This window comes from Pseudophryne corroboree, assembly GCF_028390025.1.
Source record: "Pseudophryne corroboree isolate aPseCor3 chromosome 3 unlocalized genomic scaffold, aPseCor3.hap2 SUPER_3_unloc_27, whole genome shotgun sequence".
NCBI classification, from domain to species: Eukaryota; Metazoa; Chordata; class Amphibia; order Anura; family Myobatrachidae; genus Pseudophryne; species Pseudophryne corroboree.
Window position 1 is genome coordinate 1,461,643 of NW_026967516.1, and position 18,816 is coordinate 1,480,458.

The following is an 18,816-nucleotide window of genomic DNA, read 5'->3' on the forward strand; positions in this document are numbered from 1 at the left end:
CCTGGAGGGTCGACACTTCAGGATTGGATTCTGTTGACAACTGATGCAAGCCTCCATGGTTGGGGTGCAGTGACCCTAGGGGCTTGGTTCCAATGAAGGTGGTCTGATCAAGCGGTTTCCCTTCCGATAAAAGTTTTGGAACTCAGGGCGATTTACAATGCCCTTCTGCTGACCTCTTTTATATCCTTCAGTATCAGGCCATACAGGTATGGTTGGAAAACGCACCAACTGTGGCATACATAAACCAACAAGGAGTTCCAAACAGCAGAGCTGCAATGAGGGAGGTGTCCCAGATACTCCTCTGGGTGGAGCGGAATCCCAAGGCCATTTCCGCCATATTAATTCTGGGAGTAGACAGTTGGGGAGCAGACTTCCTCAGTAGACACGATCTTCACCTGGGGGAATGGGGCCTCTACCCGCAAGTGTTTCAGCAGATATTTAATCGGTGGGGCTACCCGCAAATCGACTTGTTGATTTCTCAGCTTACCAAGAAGCTTCTGCGTTACTTTTCTGGGACGAGGGATCCACAGGCCGCAGCAGTGGACGCTCTGGCGACACCGTGGATTTACCGGTTGGTGTACTTGTTTCCTCCAGTTCCTGTAATTCCAAGAGTTCTCAAAGGACTTAAAGGGACAGGGTTCAGGCAATTCTTATTGCCCCAGAATTGCCCCGCAGGGCCTGGTATGTAGACATTCTAGCCTTATTACTCGTAGGCCCCTGGTCTCTGCCAATTGAGGATGATCGTCTTACACCAGGGCTGTTCGTCTATCCAGACTTACCACGGCTACGTTTGATGCAATGGAAGTATATTGGGAGGATTTTTGCCAGGAAAGAGATACCGGGCAAGGTTATCTCGACTATTCTCCAAGCCGGCCAGATGGTCGCATCAAAACATTACCATCGCATATGGAAGAAATGTGTCTCTTGGTGTGAGGGTCAACAGTATTCTGCTGTGGATTTTCATCTGGGACATTTCTTGCACTTCCTGTAGGCTGTTGTCGATGTGGCCTACATTTAGGCCTTGACTTTTTTTCTTCCAGGGAAGTAGATTATAGTGGTACTATATAATTAGAAGGTAGTTTCACCTCCAGGCAAATGCTTCAATTTAGTGTAGTGACCCCGGTCCAGCCGTCAGGACACTTATTTATATTAAACCTTATTGAAGGCAGAAGGCAAAGCATGCGATGGCTACGCACCAGGATGCAAACTGGCAGTCATCTCCCTCCCCAATATCACCACTGGGCTCCAGTGACTGTGGGCAGCCCGTTCTGTCCCCAGCAGTAGTGGGAGCTACGCACCTGTGTTACCTGGAGAGCAAGTACTCCCGTCTGAGCCTAAAGCGCCTTCAAGTCAGGTATCCGGAGCGTGCAGGAAAGTCTGGGTGCACACAGCCCCAGAATACAGCCCATGGCTTCATAGGTGTCACTAGGCTGCGGCAGTGAACGGTGCCCAGAGTGAGCGGAGCGAGCGGCTTTTGGGCAGTAGGAGTGGGGGACTTAATAGATTGGGTCTTGGTCCCAGCGGCGGCTGAGAGCTATCAGGTAGGGTAGATAAGAAGCCACTTAGTGAGGAGAGCTCCAGAAAGCACGTCTGGATGGACCACGCCCCTCTTATTTTTTATTTTATATACTAACAGGGGTGACAGGTGTGGTACATCCCTGCAAAGGCAGATCCAATCTCTTTCTCATCAGACTCTGCTGTCTTCCCTGCACTCTCACTCAGATGTTCACTGCTGCCAGTAGCACACGTATGAGAAGCAGAAGTATGGCGGCAGCTGTATAGATCCTGATATGTAATTCTCTATATCATACTTACTATACACACATCATCCTTATTACTATTGAGAGTATTGAGGTAAGACACTGATGATGGGGATGTAAAAATAGGATTTTAATTACCTACCGGTATATCCTTTTCTCGTAGTCTGTTGGGGATTCTGGGGTCCATTTAGTACCATGGGGTCTAGACAGGTCCTTTGGGACCCACTGGCACTTTAAGAGTTTAATAGTGTAGGCTGGTCCCTCCCTGTATGCCCCTCCTACCAGACTCAGTCTAGAAACTGTGCCCGAGGAGACGGACATACTTCAAGAGAAGGAAATACACAGATAGTGGTGAGATTCACACCAGCTCAAACATAACAAAAAGCCAAACTAACCAACTTGGAACAATTCAGCAACGGCTGATCCAACAATACTGAACCAAGTAACAATGCAGTAATACAAAGCATAGGGCGGGCACCCAGCATCCTCTATGGACTATGAGAAAAGGCTTTATCGGTAGGTAATTAAAATCCTGTTTTCTCTTACGTCCTAGAGGATGCTGGGATCCATTTAGTACCATGGGGATGTACCAAAGCTCCCAGTACAGGAGTGAGAGTGATGAGGTTCCTACAGAACTGCTTGCCCAAACTTGAGGTCCTCAGAGGCCAAAGTATAGAACTTGTAAAACCTAGCAAACATGTTCGACCGTGACCAAGTAGCTGCTCGGCAAAGCTGAATAGCCGAGACACCCTGGGCAGCTGACCAGGAAAAACCCACTTTACGGGTAGAGTGGGCCTGAACAGATTTTGGAATTGCTAATCCTGCCGTGGAATAAGCATGCTGGATAGTAAGCCTGATCCAGCGAGAAATTGTCTGCTTAGAAGCAGGACACCCAATCTTGTTGGGATCATAAAGTACAAATAGTGCGTCCGACTTCCTATGACGAGTAGTTCTCTTCACATAGATTTTCAAAGCCCGCAAGACATCCCTGGACTTTGAGGTAATTGAGGTGTCAGTAGCCACTGGCACCACAATAGGTTGGTTGATATGAAAAGCCGACACAACCTTAGGGAGAAATTGCTGACGCATTCTGAACTCAGCTCTATCCTCATGGAAAATCAAGTAGGGGCTCTTGTGCAAAAATGCCCCCAATTCTGACAGACGTCTGGCAGAAGCCAAGGCCAACAACGTGACCGCCTTCCAAGTAAGAAATTTGACGTCCATCTCCTGTAAAGGTTTGAACCAATCCGATTGCAGGAACTGCAGCACCACATTAAGATTCTAAGGTGCCATAAGAGGCACAAAGGGTGGTTGGATGTGCAGAATTCCTTTCAAGAAAGTCTGAGCCTCAGGGATAGCAGCCAATTGTTTGTGGAAGAAAATAGACAAGGCCGAAATCTGGAACTTGATGGAGCCCAAGCGGAGAAAATGTCCCAGTTGAAACTCCACCATAGGAAACTTCTTGGATTCACACCAAAACACATACTTTTTCCAAATCTGGTGGTAATTTTTAGACGTTACCCCCTTCCTAGCTTGGATCAGAGTAGGAATAACTTTATTCGGAATGCCCTTCCAAGCTAAGATCTGGCATTCAACCTCCATGCTGTCAAACGTAGCCGCGATAAGTCGTGATAGGCGAACGGCCCCTGCAGTAGAAGGTCCTCGCGAAAAGGAAGAGGCCTCGGAAGATCTGCGTGCCAAGCCTGCCTTGGCCAGTCCAGAGCAATGAGGATCGCCGGAACTGTTTATCTTTTTATTAGTTTGAGAATCCTTGGGATGAGTGGAGGGAACACATATACTGACTGGAACACCCATGGCCTGTGGGTCTCGTGACCTGGAAAAGTACCTCCGAAGAGCCTTGTTGAGGCGAGAGGCCATCATTTCTATCTGAGGTACACCCCATCGGCGTTTTACTTCTGTGAATACCTCCGGGTGGAGGCCCCATTCTCCTGGTAGGAGATCGTGTCTACTGAGGAATGAAGATCGCCTACAGTGCCAGCGCGTGTCTTTTTGCCCAGAGGAGGATTCTTGTTACCTCTGACATTGCAGCCCTGCTCTTCATTCCACCCTGCCTGTTTATGTAGGACACCGCTGTGACGTTGACTGACTGAACCTGCATGGCTCGATATTGCAGAAGATGAGCCACTTTTAGAAGGCCATTGTATATGGCTCTTAGTTCCAGAATGTTTATTGGAAAGACCGATTCCTGGCTTGACCACTTTCCTTGGAAGTTTTCCCCCTGGATGACTGCTCCCCAACCTTTGAGGCTTGCATCTGTGGTTTGAAGAATCCAATTCTGAATCCCGAACCTGCGGCCCTCGAGCAGGTGAGAAGTTTGCAGCCACCAGAGTAGTGAAATTCTGGCATTCGGCGACAGGCATATCCGTTGGTGCATGTGAAGATGCGATCCCGACCACTTGTCAAGGAGATCCAGCTGGATGAAGCGTGCATGGAATCTTCCGTATTGTAGAGCCTCGTAGGAGGATACCATCTTCCCCAGAAGGCAAATGAACCGATGAACCGATACCCAGGGAGGTTTCAAGACATCCCGGACCATTGATTGTATCACCAAAGCTTTCTCCACCGGTAGAAACACCCTCTGCACTTCCGTGTCGAGTATCATCCCCAGAAAGGGCAGTCTCCTTTTTGGTTCCAAATGTGACTTTGGAAGGTTCAGGATCCACCCATGATCCCAGAGTAGTTGAGTTGAGAGTGAAATATTCTGCAACAGCTTCTCCTTGGAAGATGCTTTTATTAGAAGATCATCCAGATATGGAATTATGTTTACTCCTTGTTTGCGTAGGAGGAGCATCATCTCCGCTAGTACCTTAGTGAACACCCTCGTTGCTGTGGAGAGGCCAAATGGCAATGTTTGGAACGGATAGTGACAGTCCTGTAGTGCAAACCGTAGATAGGCCTGGTGAGGCGGCCAGATCGAAATGTGAAGGTACGCATCCTTGATATCCAGGGATACTAGGAATTCCCCCTCCTCCAGACCTGAGATTAACGCTCTCCGAGACTCCATCTTGAATTAGAAAACCCTCAAGTAGGGGTTCAACGCCTTCAGGTTCAATATAGGCCTTACCTAACCGTCCAGTTTTGGTACCACAAACAGGTTTCAGTAATAACCCTTGATTTTTGGGTGAGGTGGAACTGGAACAATAACATTTGTGCGTACCAGTTTTTGAATGGCTTCCTGTAGAATAGCACTTTCTGTCCGCGAACCTGGTAAGCCTGATTTGAAGAATCTGTGAGGTGGGAGTTGCTGAAACTCCAGTCTGTACCCCTGGGTAACAATATCTGTCACCCAGGGGTCTAGGCATGATGACACCCAGACATGACTGAAATTTTTTAGTCTCACTACCACCTGCCTGATCTCCAGGCTGAGAGGTCCACCATCATGCTGAATATTTGGAGGAAGCTGAACCTGGATTCTGTCCCTGGGAACCTGTTGGTGCAGGTTTTTTGGATCTTCCCCAACCTCCTCTAAAGAAGATAGGAGGAGGTTTAGATTTTTAAAATTTTGCGGCCCGAAAGGACTGCAGTGTAGGTGTACGATAAGATTTTCTACCTGGGGCTGCTGCGGAGGGAAGAAATGTCTTACCCGCAGTCACAGTGGAAATCCACGAATCCAATGCGTCCCTAAATAGTGCCTGACCTGTGAATGGCATGTTCTCCACACTTTTCTTGGATACTGCATCCGCAGTCCATTGACGTAGCCAGAGTCCTCTGCGTGCCGAGACAGCCATGGAAGTAGCAGGCCAATGTCCTTCATGGCCTCCACCATGAAACCTGCAGAATCCTGTATGTGACGTAAAAACAAGTCAATGTCACTCCTATCCATAGAATCTAAGTCCTCTAGTAAGGTGCCTGACCACTTTACTATGGCTTTAGAAATCCATGCACAAGCAATAGTGGGCATTAAAGCCACGGCTGTAGCAGTGTATAGTGATTTGAGCGTAGTCTTAATCTTGCGGTCAGCCGCCTCCTTTATGGCTGTTGAACCAGGGACAGGTAAAACCACCTCTTTAGACAGCCTAGATACAGAAGCGTCTACTATAGGTGGGTTTTCCCACTTCTTCCTATCCTCCTCTTTAGGGAAAGGCAAAGCAATGAGAATTCTTATAGGGATCTGGAATATTTTCTCTGGGTTTTCCCAAGATTTTTCAAACAAGGAGTTTTAACTCCTTAGAATCAGGGACGGTAAGCGAGGACTTCTTATTTACTGTAAAATAAGATTCCTCTACTTGTTCCGGAACCTTCTCAGAAATATGCAAAACATCCCTAATGGCTTCAGTCATTAGCTGCACCCCTTTAGCAAGGGATGCATCCCCCCTGCATATCCCCATCACGTCCCCCTGTATCAGAGTTGGTATCAGTGTCAGCTTGCATTATCTGGGCAAGTGTACGTTTTTGGGGTATGTAGGTGGGGTTTTAGATGAAGTAGTGGGAGCTGAATACTTCATACCCACAACAGATTGTTTCAATACCTGCGTCTCTTTCTCAGTATGTGACATCCTTGTTGAAATCTGGGATATCATTCCCCTTAAAGAATCCACCCATGGGGGTTCGGATTCAGAAGGCTGAGACAGCACATTGCAGTCCTGAGTACATGGAATAGACTCCTCAGGAGAATATACACACTCTGCAGCACAGGACACAGAGTCCTTAGACATAATAGGAGCCAGCCACACAGCACCCCTGTAGGCAGTTATGATAAAAGCCTGGCGCTGACTAACTAACCTTAATAGGGAGGGCAGCGCTCCCTGTCAGTGTCCTAGTTCCTATGATCGGCAGGGAGAAAATGGCACTGGTGAGTGCTGGATCCACTCTGAGAGGAAGCCCCACCCCTTGTAATGGCGCATGGCTTCCTGCACTAATTGTTTATACTGGCCTGAAGATTTTAGCGCTAACAGGTATATTAGCCCCTGTTATCTGCGTGACCAGTGTAGGGTTTATGCGCGCGTGCTCAGGACGCCCCTCAAAGTGCCTACATTGTGTGTTGCTGAGCCTTCCTGCAGCGCAGCCTGTCAGAGCTGCGCTTCCACCCTTGCGCCGGCAACCCGCTAACCGGGACGCTAGCGCTGTACTCACCACTTTCTTCTGGCTTTGTTAGGGGTTGGCGGCCATGCTGCGGGAGTGAGCAGTTGCCTCGTGGACTTGCGATCAGCAACCTCAGGAGCTCAGTGCCCTGTCAGCGGAGTAGAGAACCATTAACTCTTCAGGAAGTTGGTTTCTATCCTCCCCTCCCCCTAAGTCCCACGAAGCAGGGAGGCTGTTGCCAGCAGCCTTCCTATAACCTAACTAACTCTAGAAAATAAAAAACTAAGAAAACTCCTAGGAGTTCCTCTAGCTGTGACCGGCTCCTCCCGGCACATTTTCTAAACTGAGTCTGGTAGGAGGGGCATAGAGGGAGGAGCCAGCCCACACTATTAAACTCTTAAAGTGCCAGTGGCTCCCAAAGGACCCATCTATACCCCATGGTACTAAATGGACTCAAGTGTCCTCTAGGACCTAAGAGAAAGTTGATTATAATCTAGCAGATGATGATTACAGGATATCATATGGTGTATTGCATGTAAAGTACCTTGTTCCACACCTACTCTGCTGTAGCAATATACATTATATAAGGGTGAGTAACACATGTACAGGCTTACCAGCGTATGAGCACACACATAAAGGAATACTACCTTACCAATGCTTCCAGGAGTAACGTTAGGAGACATTTCTCTGATCCATCAGCTCATATGACTGATGTTATTGTTCATCTAGAATCTCCAATTCATACGATATGTTCCCCATCCATTGTTTTACATTGGTGCTGACATAGGACTTGGCGAGTGACTACATCTCCATTTATACTTTATGGATAGTTACCAGTACAAGAGAGCGATATATCTAAGTCTTATTATAATATTACATTTGTTATTGGGAGTGTTCTCAGGAGGGTGGACACAATGATAGTCTGAGACACAATATTATAAAGCCTTCAGTAAAAGTTATGTTTTATTATACACACACATTTACAATTAAGTGCCCCAGAGAGTCATCTTCTCCTATTGTTTACAAGATTAATATTGTTACAGAAAATGTCACATTTCCATAATGTGTTTTATTTCCAGCAGATGGACACACAAGCAGAAATATCTCAGAAGGACATCTAATGTTATCCCCGGATTGTGACATAAAAGATAATGATAGTAGACAGGATTCTCCAGGAGATAACCCCATTACCCCAATTATACATCCAGCTCTATCAGCTGATCCCGGGAAATGTTGTCCTGATCACTCTGATATTGGTGCATCTGTCACAGCTCTGACAGTAGATACAGTGTTTCCGTGTTCTATAGATGCCAAATGTTTTACAAAGAACACAAAGCCTAATAACCCACACACAGGTAAGGCAGGTGAGAGGCCACTGATATGTTCTGAGTGTGGGAAATGTTTTACATACAAATCACAACTTGTTAATCATCACGGAAGTCACACAGGTGAGAAGCCATTTCCATGTTCTGAGTGTGGGAAATGTTTTGCACTTAAATCACATCTTGTTAGACATCAGAGAAGTCACACAGGTGAGAAGCCATTTTCTTCTTCTGAGTGCGGGAAATGTGTTACACAAAAATCACAACTTGTTACCCATCAGCAAAGTCACACAGGTGAGAAGCCATTTCCATGTTCTGAGTGTGGGAAATGTTTTGTAAGTAAATCACAACTTGTTACACATCTGCACAGTCACACAGGTGAGAAGCCTTTTCCATGTTCTGAGTGTGGGAAATGTTTTGTAAGTAAATCACAACTTGTTACACATCTGCGCAGTCACACAGGTGAGAAGCCTTTTCCATGTTCTGAGTGTGGGAAATGTTTTGTATGGAAATCAGATCTTGTTATACATCACAGAAGTCACACAGGTGAGAAGCCATTTTCTTGCTCTGAGTGTGGGAAATGTTTTACACAGAAATCACAACTTGTTAGACATCAGAGAAGTCACACAGGTGAGAAGGCATTTCCATGTTCTGAGTGTGGGAAATGTTTTGCACACAAATCAGTTCTTGTTACCCATCAGCAAAGTCACACAGGTGAGAAGGCATTTCCATGTTCTGAGTGTGGGAAATGTTTTACACAGAAATCACAACTTGTTAGACATCAGAGAAGTCACACAGGTGAGAAGGCATTTCCATGTTCTGAGTGTGGGAAATGTTTTGCACACAAATCAGTTCTTGTTAGACATCAGCGAAGTCACACTGGTGAGAAGCCATTTCCATGTACTGAGTGTGGGAAATGTTTTGTAAGTAAATCACAACTTGTTACACATCTGCGCAGTCACACAGGTGAAAAGCCTTTTCCATGTTCTGAGTGTGGGAAATGTTTTGCATGTAAATCAGATCTTGTTATACATCACAGAAGTCACACAGGTGAGAAGCCATTTTCTTGCTCTGAGTGTGGGAAATATTTTACACGGAAATCACAACTTGTTACCCATCAGCAAAGTCACACAGGTGAGAAGGCATTTCCATGTTCTGAGTGTGGGAAATGTTTTGAACACAAATCACATCTTGTGAGACATCAGAGAAGTCACACAGGTGAGAAGCCATTTTCTTGCTCTGAGTGTGGGAAATGTTTTGCACACAAATCAGTTCTTGTTATACATCAGAGAAGTCACACAGGTGAGAAGCCATTTTCTTGCTCTGAGTGTGGGAAATGTTTTACACGGAAATCACAACTTGTTACCCATCAGCAAAGTCACACAGGTGAGAAGGCATTTCCATGTTCTGAGTGTGGGAAATGTTTTGAACACAAATCACATCTTGTGAGACATCAGAGAAGTCACACAGGTGAGAAGCCATTTTCTTGCTCTGAGTGTGGGAAATGTTTTGCACACAAATCAGTTCTTGTTATACATCAGAGAAGTCACACAGGTGAGAAGCCATTTTCTTGCTCTGAGTGTGGGAAATGTTTTACATACAAATCACAACTTGTTTCCCATCAGCAAAGTCACACAGGTGAGAAAGCATTTCCATGTTCTGAGTGTGGGAAATCTTTTGCACACAAATCAGTTCTTATTAGACATCAGCGAAGTCACACAGGTGAGAAGTCATTTCTATACTCTGAGACATAAATCATCAGAATCAGCTTTATTGGCCAGGTTTACTCGCCTACACTAGGAATTGTTTGTGGTACAATGCATCGCCAAGCAGCAACATGAAAGGGAAATACATGGCATAAGAAGGGGGAAAAACATAGCATACATTACACATATGAGTTCATACTGCACATTGCAACTGTACAATAGACTCAACATATTATACATGTAAGACTAAAGACGAAGGCTGCTTGGCAGAGCAGCACTGAGGCGCCAACTAGAACTCAAACAATGCACATAATACAGAAGATTTAAGTATTACACATCAAAAGATAAACCAGACAGACAAAAAAAAAAGACACAGAAAGAATAATGCAGCATTGGTGTAGGTATTTTGAGTAATAACTTCCATGGGCTGTGTATTCCACCCTCACAGGGTACCAGGTGCGGCAGCCATCTTCGGCGCACTGCGTAGGAGTACCCTGGGTGGAGTAGTCCATCCTTGAGGGGTAGGCCTGTAAGGTACTACTGATGTTCTCTGCCAGAGGGTTAGTGGGCATAGTCCTGGTGATTTCATTTTCGAGGTTTGATGAGTCCTCATAATGGTCTGGATTTCTTTCTTGATGTTGTTGCTTAGAGATAGGAATGCTTTGAGCATTTTAACGCACAGCTGTGCATGGCTGAAGCTATAGATATATATACACACAATAGACATCACTCAGATTGTACACAATAGACATCACTCAGGTGAGGAACCATTTTAATCTTCTGGAATATACTCATCATTGCCATGCGTTGTTCTTCATGGTTCTTATCCTATCTCCTATGCTTTTTGTAATATACATGTTACCACTGGGTGAAATAATCAGATGTCATACCATCGTCTACCACTGCTATGCAGATGACCTGTCTTTGCTCTAGGTACTGAGAACCCAGTACCAATCCTAAATGGTTGTCTAGCTGAGCTCCAGGTGTGGGTGATGCCAGTTAGCTGTGATTCAGTCCTGGTGAAACAGGTCTTTAAGCTCACCAACAAAGAGCAGGGCTGCAGCTCCGCTTTACCTACCAACCAGACTTTGTTAGGAATGTCTGTTTTGCTTTGAATTCTCATTCCTGCCTCTAGAGGTCTCACTTGCTGCCTCAGGTCCGAATGGCAGTTGCACACTGTCTCTGCAGGATAATTACCTGATTGTGAGCACCTGGGGTCCAACACCTGGTGCTGCTATTTAACTCCAGCTCACCAGCATCTAGGTGCAGATCATTGTGGTTCCGTCTGGAGTGCGACTGGGCTCTCTCCTGTATTCCTGTCCTGATTCTGCCTTATCTACATCTTGGAGACATTCCCTGCAGTTTGCTGGTTCGTGTGCCTTGCTTCAAGACTTTTAACCCTGCCGGTTCAGCATCTGCATTCCTGGACTATTATTTGCAGTCTGTTTCCACCCCTGACTGATTACTACGTTTTTGGTATGTTATTTTTCCCCTGCTTGATTTAAACCCAGATACCTTCATGTTTATTTCTCATCTGTGTTTAACCTGGATTATACCAATATTCAAGCATAACCTTCCTCCTTGTTTATATTACCAGCCATTACTATTATTTGGAAATATCATGTTCGGTTTCATGTAATCAAGGATCCAGTTTATATTTATTTTTGCTACCATTTTTTCCACAATAAACCTTACTTAATTCTCACCTGGCTTCAGCTGACCTCATTTCAAGTATGCACACACAGAGAACCCTAGTAATCGTTACAGAATGATCTGCCCAAATCAATGTGTGCAGGAGTTTTGAGGTACAGCTGAATCTCATAAGATGGCTTTACTTCAGAGAAATTCCCTGCCTCTCGAGTTTATGCCGTTTGTGAGTTCTACATTGCTGGTGGATTTCAGAGAGAAACTGGAGAATATTCAAACCCTGTCCTCAGTGATACTGGGGTATATGCAATAGCGGGCGAATCGCGTCATTTTTTCCGCCCGTTTAAAATTCGCCTGCACTCGCCAGCCGCAGCCCTGCCGCCGGGACCATGAATTCACCATATGCAATGTAAAACGGATTCGACCCACCCCCAGGCGGATAACGGCCAATCGGCGAGTAGTGGGCGTCCCGAATTCGACTTCCCGCCGGAAGCAGCCCTTTATTAGGGCTTGTTTGCTGCGTGCTCTGCAGCCATTTTGTGAACCTGCAGAGAGGTGTGAGGAGGTGCAGAGCTAGCAATTTGGTTGTTTGCTGTGGATATCGTTTGGACACCCCAGCAGGCTTTATTCCAGGACAGTCAGGAGGATACATGTACCCCGGAGGAGAGCCATTTTAGGAGCTTTTACAACATTTGTAGGTAAGTACCACATGTGGGTCTGGTGTTGCATGTATGTGTTTGTGTAGTGGGGGTTGCCATGAGGTGTACATGGGGTGTTTGTGTATGTGTGCAGGTATGTGTATAGCTCCTGCTTGTGTTGCTGCATTTTTTGGGGGAGACTTGTGTTTTGGGGTAGTTTTTCACGTTTTTTTTCTTCTTCTTTAAATGACTTTTTGGGTCTTCTTTTAGCATTGGTGTACCTCCTGAGTGTGCTGGGATGCTTTCTGGCCATTTTGGGGTGATTTGGAGCAAGTTTGGTCGGCCATCTGGCCGACATGTGCTGTCGGCTGTTTGGCAAACATGTGTTTTCCCTCCAGCCATTTTGTGTGTGTCAGCCATTTTGTGTGTGTCAGCCATTTTGTGTGTGTGTGTCAGCCACTGGGGTCCCAGCAGCATGACGTGATTGCATTTAATTATGTAATGTGTGTGTGTGTGTGTATGTATGTATATATATATATATATATATATATATATATATATATATGTATGTATGTATGTATGTGTGTGTGTGTGTGTGTGTGTGTGTGTGTATGTGTGTGTGTGTGTATGTGTATATATATATATATATTTTATTTTTATTTTTATTTTTTTTAAACAGATGTCAAAGGACAAGCAGACCCGATCCGCCCCTTCCCCCACCCCCTCGGATCTATCCCTGCATAGCAACGAGGAGTGGGAGCCAACCCAGGAGGAGGATACGACCGACCAGGCATGTAGTGACCAGCCGCGGTCGTCAAGGGCCCATGAGAAGTCTAAGAAAAAGCCTAGTAGAAAGGTACTAACCACACCTGTAGACACAAATAGCATCAAACTTTATCCACTCTAGTTTGCGCACTGCCATGCACACCTACAGGTATATGTGCGCAATGCCAGGGATACTGACACTCACAGGTACATACCGATCTTATTAAAAGATTTTTTATTTTTTTTATCCCTAAAGGCAAGAAGCCAGCCAGAGGAGCAGTCGGAGGAGGAAGCCTCTGATGAAGATGCAGGACCGAAAAAGCCGCGTGGACCCAGATACACTGAGGCGGAAAACTGTACCCTAGTGGATTGCGTCGACAGGTCCTACGACGTTTTGTATGGACCAAGGGCACAGTCAACATCAGCTAGGACAAAGCGAAGCATCTGGGAATCCATTGCGAGTCAAGTCACTGCAATATCTGGAAACCGCCGGAGCACCAGAAATTGCTTGAAGCGGTACAGTGATTGCCACAGACAGACCAAGAAGAAGATGGGGATTCAGCGCCGACATGAGACAGCTACGGGAGGTGGCCCGGCTCTCAATCTGAAGTGGCTACCCTGGGAGAACGTTATTAAAAGGCGCATGAACCCTGCCATGGTCGAAGGAGTTCGTGGAGGTGTGGACTCCAGCCATCCGATGGCTTTCCCCAGGAGGAAGAACCGCCCAGAAGAAGGCGGGAGACAAGCCGTCCAAAAGGAGGCCTGATGGTAAGAATACATTCACATGAGCTGTACTTCCCTTTAAAATTTTTGTATGTGCTAATGTGAGTTTTTTTGTTTTTCAGACAGGCCTGCCCAGAGGACATCACCTGCGCACAGGACATCGCCAGCGCACGGACCATCACCTGTGCAGCAGGCATCGGCAGCAGCGCGCGGACCATCACCTGCGCCGCAAGCATCGGGAGCGCACATATCGTCACCTGTGCGCCACAGTTCGTCAACGCGCAGTTTGTCACCTGTGCACCAGACGACGTCAGCGCTCAGACTATCACCTGTGCTCCAGACATCAGCGCACAGAACTTCACCTGTGCGCCAGACACTGTCGGCGACCACACCACAAGATGGGCGCCAAACTACAGCTCCTGCGCGCAGGTCATCACCAGATCGTCGTCTCTCCAGGAGCTCTGGGACTGTGACTGAAGAGCCTCAAGACACAACCCTTGTGGACCCATCACCCGATCTGTTTGAGTCTACAGGGTTAACAGACGAGACTTTTCTTGGGTTTGAGGACAGCCGTGCAGACGTATCCAGCCAGACCCTTGAAAAGTCTTCAGAAACGAGGACAAGTGAAGCTCCTGGAGCAGCGGCATCACAGGATGGAGAAGGTTTGTATTTATTTTGTGTGGGGGGGGGGGGATCAGCAGTTGTGTAAAGTTTATTAACTTTCCCCAAAAAATTATTTTGCAAACAGTGGTGCCACGGACCAGCAGCGGACTAGCTTCGGGATTGGTTCCTACTTCAGGCCGGATCTCCTCATACAGGATTCATCAGAGGATGACGAGGTGGAAGTGCAGGAGGCTGCAGTTGCTACATCCCTGTGTGAGTAAATTGAATTGTGAGCCTTCAAAAAAATGTATGATGAATGTGTATAATATTGTCTAATTTTCTTTTCAGCTGCCCAAATCCAAGTGGTGGCAGACATCCAGGAAGGGCAGAATCCCTCAACTGTTCAGAGGGTTCACACCCTGGCATCAGAGATTGGGACACGCCAGGATACATACACAAATGTCGTGGGAAGCAGACTGGACAATATTGAGAGGACAATGGAGAAAATGTCAAACAGTCTGCTTGAACTGCAAAAGACTCTTTCCGACAGCACGGCCACAATACTACAGGTCAGAATACAAGATCATAGGGAGAGTATGACCGTACTTAACATTCTGGCCGAATCCATGACCCGGCTCGTGGACAACACTTCATGTCTGGCAGAAAGCAATAAAAACATGTCGGAGAGTCATCGACAGTCCTCATCCAGCCAACAGGTCATCGCAACCACACTGCAGATGATCTATGATAAGCTCCCAGGAACAGCTCATCAACACGCTGGTGATCCACCATATCCGCTGTCGCAAGCCACAAGGACGCCTCGTACCCTTCCTCAAGTACCATCCCAGTACAGACAGTCACAGATGTACCAGGGATATACAGGGATGTACCCCAACCCCAGATGCCTCCACCACCGGCCACACAATCTTCAGCCGCATGGGCACAGAGGCCCAGTCAACATACTACCCAGCCTCCCAGGACATCCACGCCCTATCAGGGGGAAGAAGATAATCCGGACAGACTTCCACCATAAACCCGGTCGTATTGTTTTATTTACTTATAAATGTTTTTCATGTATCCCTTTCTTCCCCTCCCATTAGTTTTTTTTTTTTCTTACTATTGTTTTCTGTGTTGGGCTTCCCCACCCGTGACCGGGTACTACCAAGGAGCTTTGTGTAGGCATACATGCGCGGGCATGTATGCGGGCGCGTGTGGTAACGGATGAAAGCTCCTTGTGGCTACATGTATGATGGGCCAAAGAGCTATTCTGATACCACTTTTTTCTTCCAAAAACCCTTTTTGTAATGGTGTACAGTAGGCTTTCATTGTGTGAATTTACTATTCACTAGTCTGTGTTTTTGACTTATTCATAGGATTGGTGGGGAAAAATGTAGTGGACGGCATAAGTTCGTGTTGTGCGTACCAAGGTGAGTAGAACCATGTTTCAATGTATCTATTCAAGAAACTTTGAACCGCATGCCTTTGTAGAACCACACAGTCCAGCAATGGGTCATGCTGGGCTGTGTTGTTCCACAAATGTTAGCGTTTCAAAGTGCTGACCACTGACGCCACTATTTCACTTTGAACCGCATGCCTTTGTAGAACCACACAGTCCAGCAATGGGTCATGCTGGGCTGTGTTGTTCCACAAATGTTAGCGTTTCAAAGTGCTCACCACTGACGCCACTATTTCACTTTGAACCGCATGCCTTTGTAGAACCACACAGTCCAGCAATGGGTCATGCTGGGCTGTGTTGTTCCACAAATGTTAGCGTTTCAAAGTGCTGACCACTGACGCCACTATTTCACTTTGAACCGCATGCCTTTGTAGAACCACACAGTCCAGCAATGGGTCATGCTGGGCTGTGTTGTTCCACAAATGTTGGCGTTTCAAAGTGCTGACCACTGACGCCACTATTTCACTTTGAACCGCATGCCTTTGTAGAACCACACAGTCCAGCAATGGGTCATGCTGGGCTGTGTTGTTCCACAAATGTTAGCGTTTCAAAGTGCTGACCACTGACGCCACTATTTCACTTTGAACCGCATGCCTTTGTAGAACCACACAGTCCAGCAATGGGTCATGCTGGGCTGTGTTGTTCCACAAATGTTAGCGTTTCAAAGTGCTGACCACTGACGCCACTATTTCACTTTGAACCGCATGCCTTTGTAGAACCACACAGTCCAGCAATGGGTCATGCTGGGCTGTTTTGTTCCACAAATGTTAGCGTTTCAAAGTGCTGACCACTGACGCCACTATTTCACTTTGAACCGCATGCCTTTGTAGAACCACACAGTCCAGCAATGGGTCATGCTGGGCTGTGTTGTTCCACAAATGTTAGCGTTTCAAAGTGCTGACCACTGACGCCACTATTTCACTTTGAACCGCATGCCTTTGTAGAACCACACAGTCCAGCAATGGGTCATGCTGGGCTGTGTTGTTCCACAAATGTTAGCGTTTCAAAGTGCTGACCACTGACGCCACTATTTCACTTTGAACCGCATGCCTTTGTAGAACCACACAGTCCAGCAATGGGTCATGCTGGGCTGTGTTGTTCCACAAATGTTAGCGTTTCAAAGTGCTGACCACTGACGCCACTATTTCACTTTGAACCGCATGCCTTTGTAGAACCACACAGTCCAGCAATGGGTCATGCTGGGCTGTGTTGTTCCACAAATGTTAGCGTTTCAAAGTGCTGACCACTGACGCCACTATTTTACTTTGAACCGCATGCCTTTGTAGAACCACAGTCCAGCAATGGGTCATGCTGGGCTGTGTTGTTCCACAAATGTTAGCGTTTCAAAGTGCTGACCACTGACGCCACTATTTCACTTTGAACCGCATGCCTTTGTAGAACCACACAGTCCAGCAATGGGTCATGCTGGGCTGTGTTGTTCCACAAATTTTCATTGAAAAGAAATGAACATGAATTTAGTGTGTCTTTACTTTAATATACTTTTTTTCTTTTCCCCACAGATATCTATATACACAAGAAAAGAATGTAAAGAAGAACAAACTACTTTTTTGTTTTAATTAACTTTCAAACTTTATTTAAAAAATAACATTTTTCTTCAATAAACTTTTAAAAATAGAAGTTTCCTGTGGTTTTTATAAAAATTTGTAATGCAGTTGAATTGTACGTAAGTAGATTGCCCAGGGAACATCAGGGGAACTGTGTCTCTTCACATCCACGCCACTTAGGAAGGATACACCGGAAGACCTGTGGAAGAGAACAGTATGAGCTTCCAGATATGGGTGATAGTGTCACCCTGGGACTGGGAAAAAGAGGTACATACAACAGTCCACACAACACAAGCGGGTTACAGCGGCCCAAATGCAACCCTCCTGCACTTGCATCACTACACATCCAAACATTCCCTGACTAGCATTGCTGTTTCAGGGAATGTTTGGATGTGCAGTCTTGCAAATGCCGGAGGGCTGCACTTTGGACATGTCGGGGTGATTTTGGACAAGGGAGTTTTGGGCAATACTTCTCACCTGAGGGGGGGTTGTCTGCTACATGGCGGAGGGTCAGGTCCACATCACCAGTAGGTCGCCCATGGAACATCAGTTGAAATGTCGTGTCTCCTCACATCCACGCCACTTGGGAAGATACATCGCAGGACCTGTGGAAGAGAACAGTTTGAGCTTCCAGATATGGGTGATAGTGTCACCCTGGGACTGGAAAAAAGAGGTACATACAACAGTCCACACAACACAAGCGGGTTACAGCGGCCCAAATGCAACCCTCCTGCACTTGCATCACTACACATCCAAACATTCCCTGACTAGCATTGCTGTTTCAGGGAATGTTTGGATGTGCAGTCTTGCAAATGCCGGAGGGCTGCACTTTGGACATGTCGGGGTGATTTTGGACAAGGGAGTTTTGGGCAATACATCTCACCTGAGGGGGGGTTGTCTGCTACATGGCGGAGGGTCAGGTCCACATCACCAGTAGGTCGCCCATGGAACATCAGTTGAAATGTCGTGTCTCTTCACATCCACGCCACTTGGGAAGATACATCGCAGGACCTGTGGAAGAGAACAGTTTGAGCTTCCAGATATGGGTGATAGTGTCACCCTGGGACTGGAAAAAAGAGGTACATACAACAGTCCACACAACACAAGCGGGTTGCAGCGGCCCAAATGCAACCCTCCGGCACTTGCATCACTACACATCCAAACATTCCCTGACTAGCATTGCTGTTTCAGGGAATGTTTGGATGTGCAGTCTTGCAAATGCCGGAGGGCTGCACTTTGGACATGTCGGGGTGATTTTGGACAAGGGAGTTTTGGGCAATACATCTCACCTGAGGGGGGGTTGTCTGCTACATGGCGGAGGGTCAGGTCCACATCACCAGTAGGTCGCCCATGGAACATCAGTTGAAATGTCGTGTCTCTTCACATCCATGCCACTTGGGAAGATACATCGCAGGACCTGTGGAAGAGAACAGTTTGAGCTTCCAGATATGGGTGATAGTGTCACCCTGGGACTGGAAAAAAGAGGTACATACAACAGTCCACACAACACAAGCGGGTTGCAGCGGCCCAAATGCAACCCTCCGGCACTTGCATCACTACACATCCAAACATTCCCTGACAAGCATTG

The 18,816-nt window shown here is 46.6% G+C and overlaps 1 protein-coding gene, 1 long non-coding RNA gene and 1 pseudogene across 3 annotated transcripts in view; 2 read left to right on the top strand and 1 right to left on the bottom strand.

Annotated features, from left to right (window-relative positions):
- The window catches only part of LOC134983874 (oocyte zinc finger protein XlCOF6-like), a 35,568-nt gene extending 22,940 nt beyond the window's left edge, over positions 1-12,628 (top strand). The window contains exon 6 of one of the 2 annotated variants that reach the window (XM_063949489.1): positions 7,883-12,628. In XM_063949489.1, coding sequence (XP_063805559.1) covers positions 7,883-9,879 — 1,997 coding nt within the window. In that variant the 3' untranslated portion in view covers positions 9,880-12,628. The remainder of the gene's footprint in view (positions 1-7,882) is intronic. The other variant, XM_063949490.1, reaches the window with a different exon arrangement.
- LOC134983872 (zinc finger protein 585A-like) overlaps positions 1-18,816 on the bottom strand; it is a 249,546-nt pseudogene that overhangs the window by 61,445 nt on the left and 169,285 nt on the right.
- On the top strand, positions 13,935-14,786 carry LOC134983877 (uncharacterized). Its single transcript, XR_010191697.1, has 3 exons — positions 13,935-14,266; positions 14,353-14,480; positions 14,556-14,786. It is a non-coding gene; the product is annotated as an uncharacterized LOC134983877 (long non-coding RNA).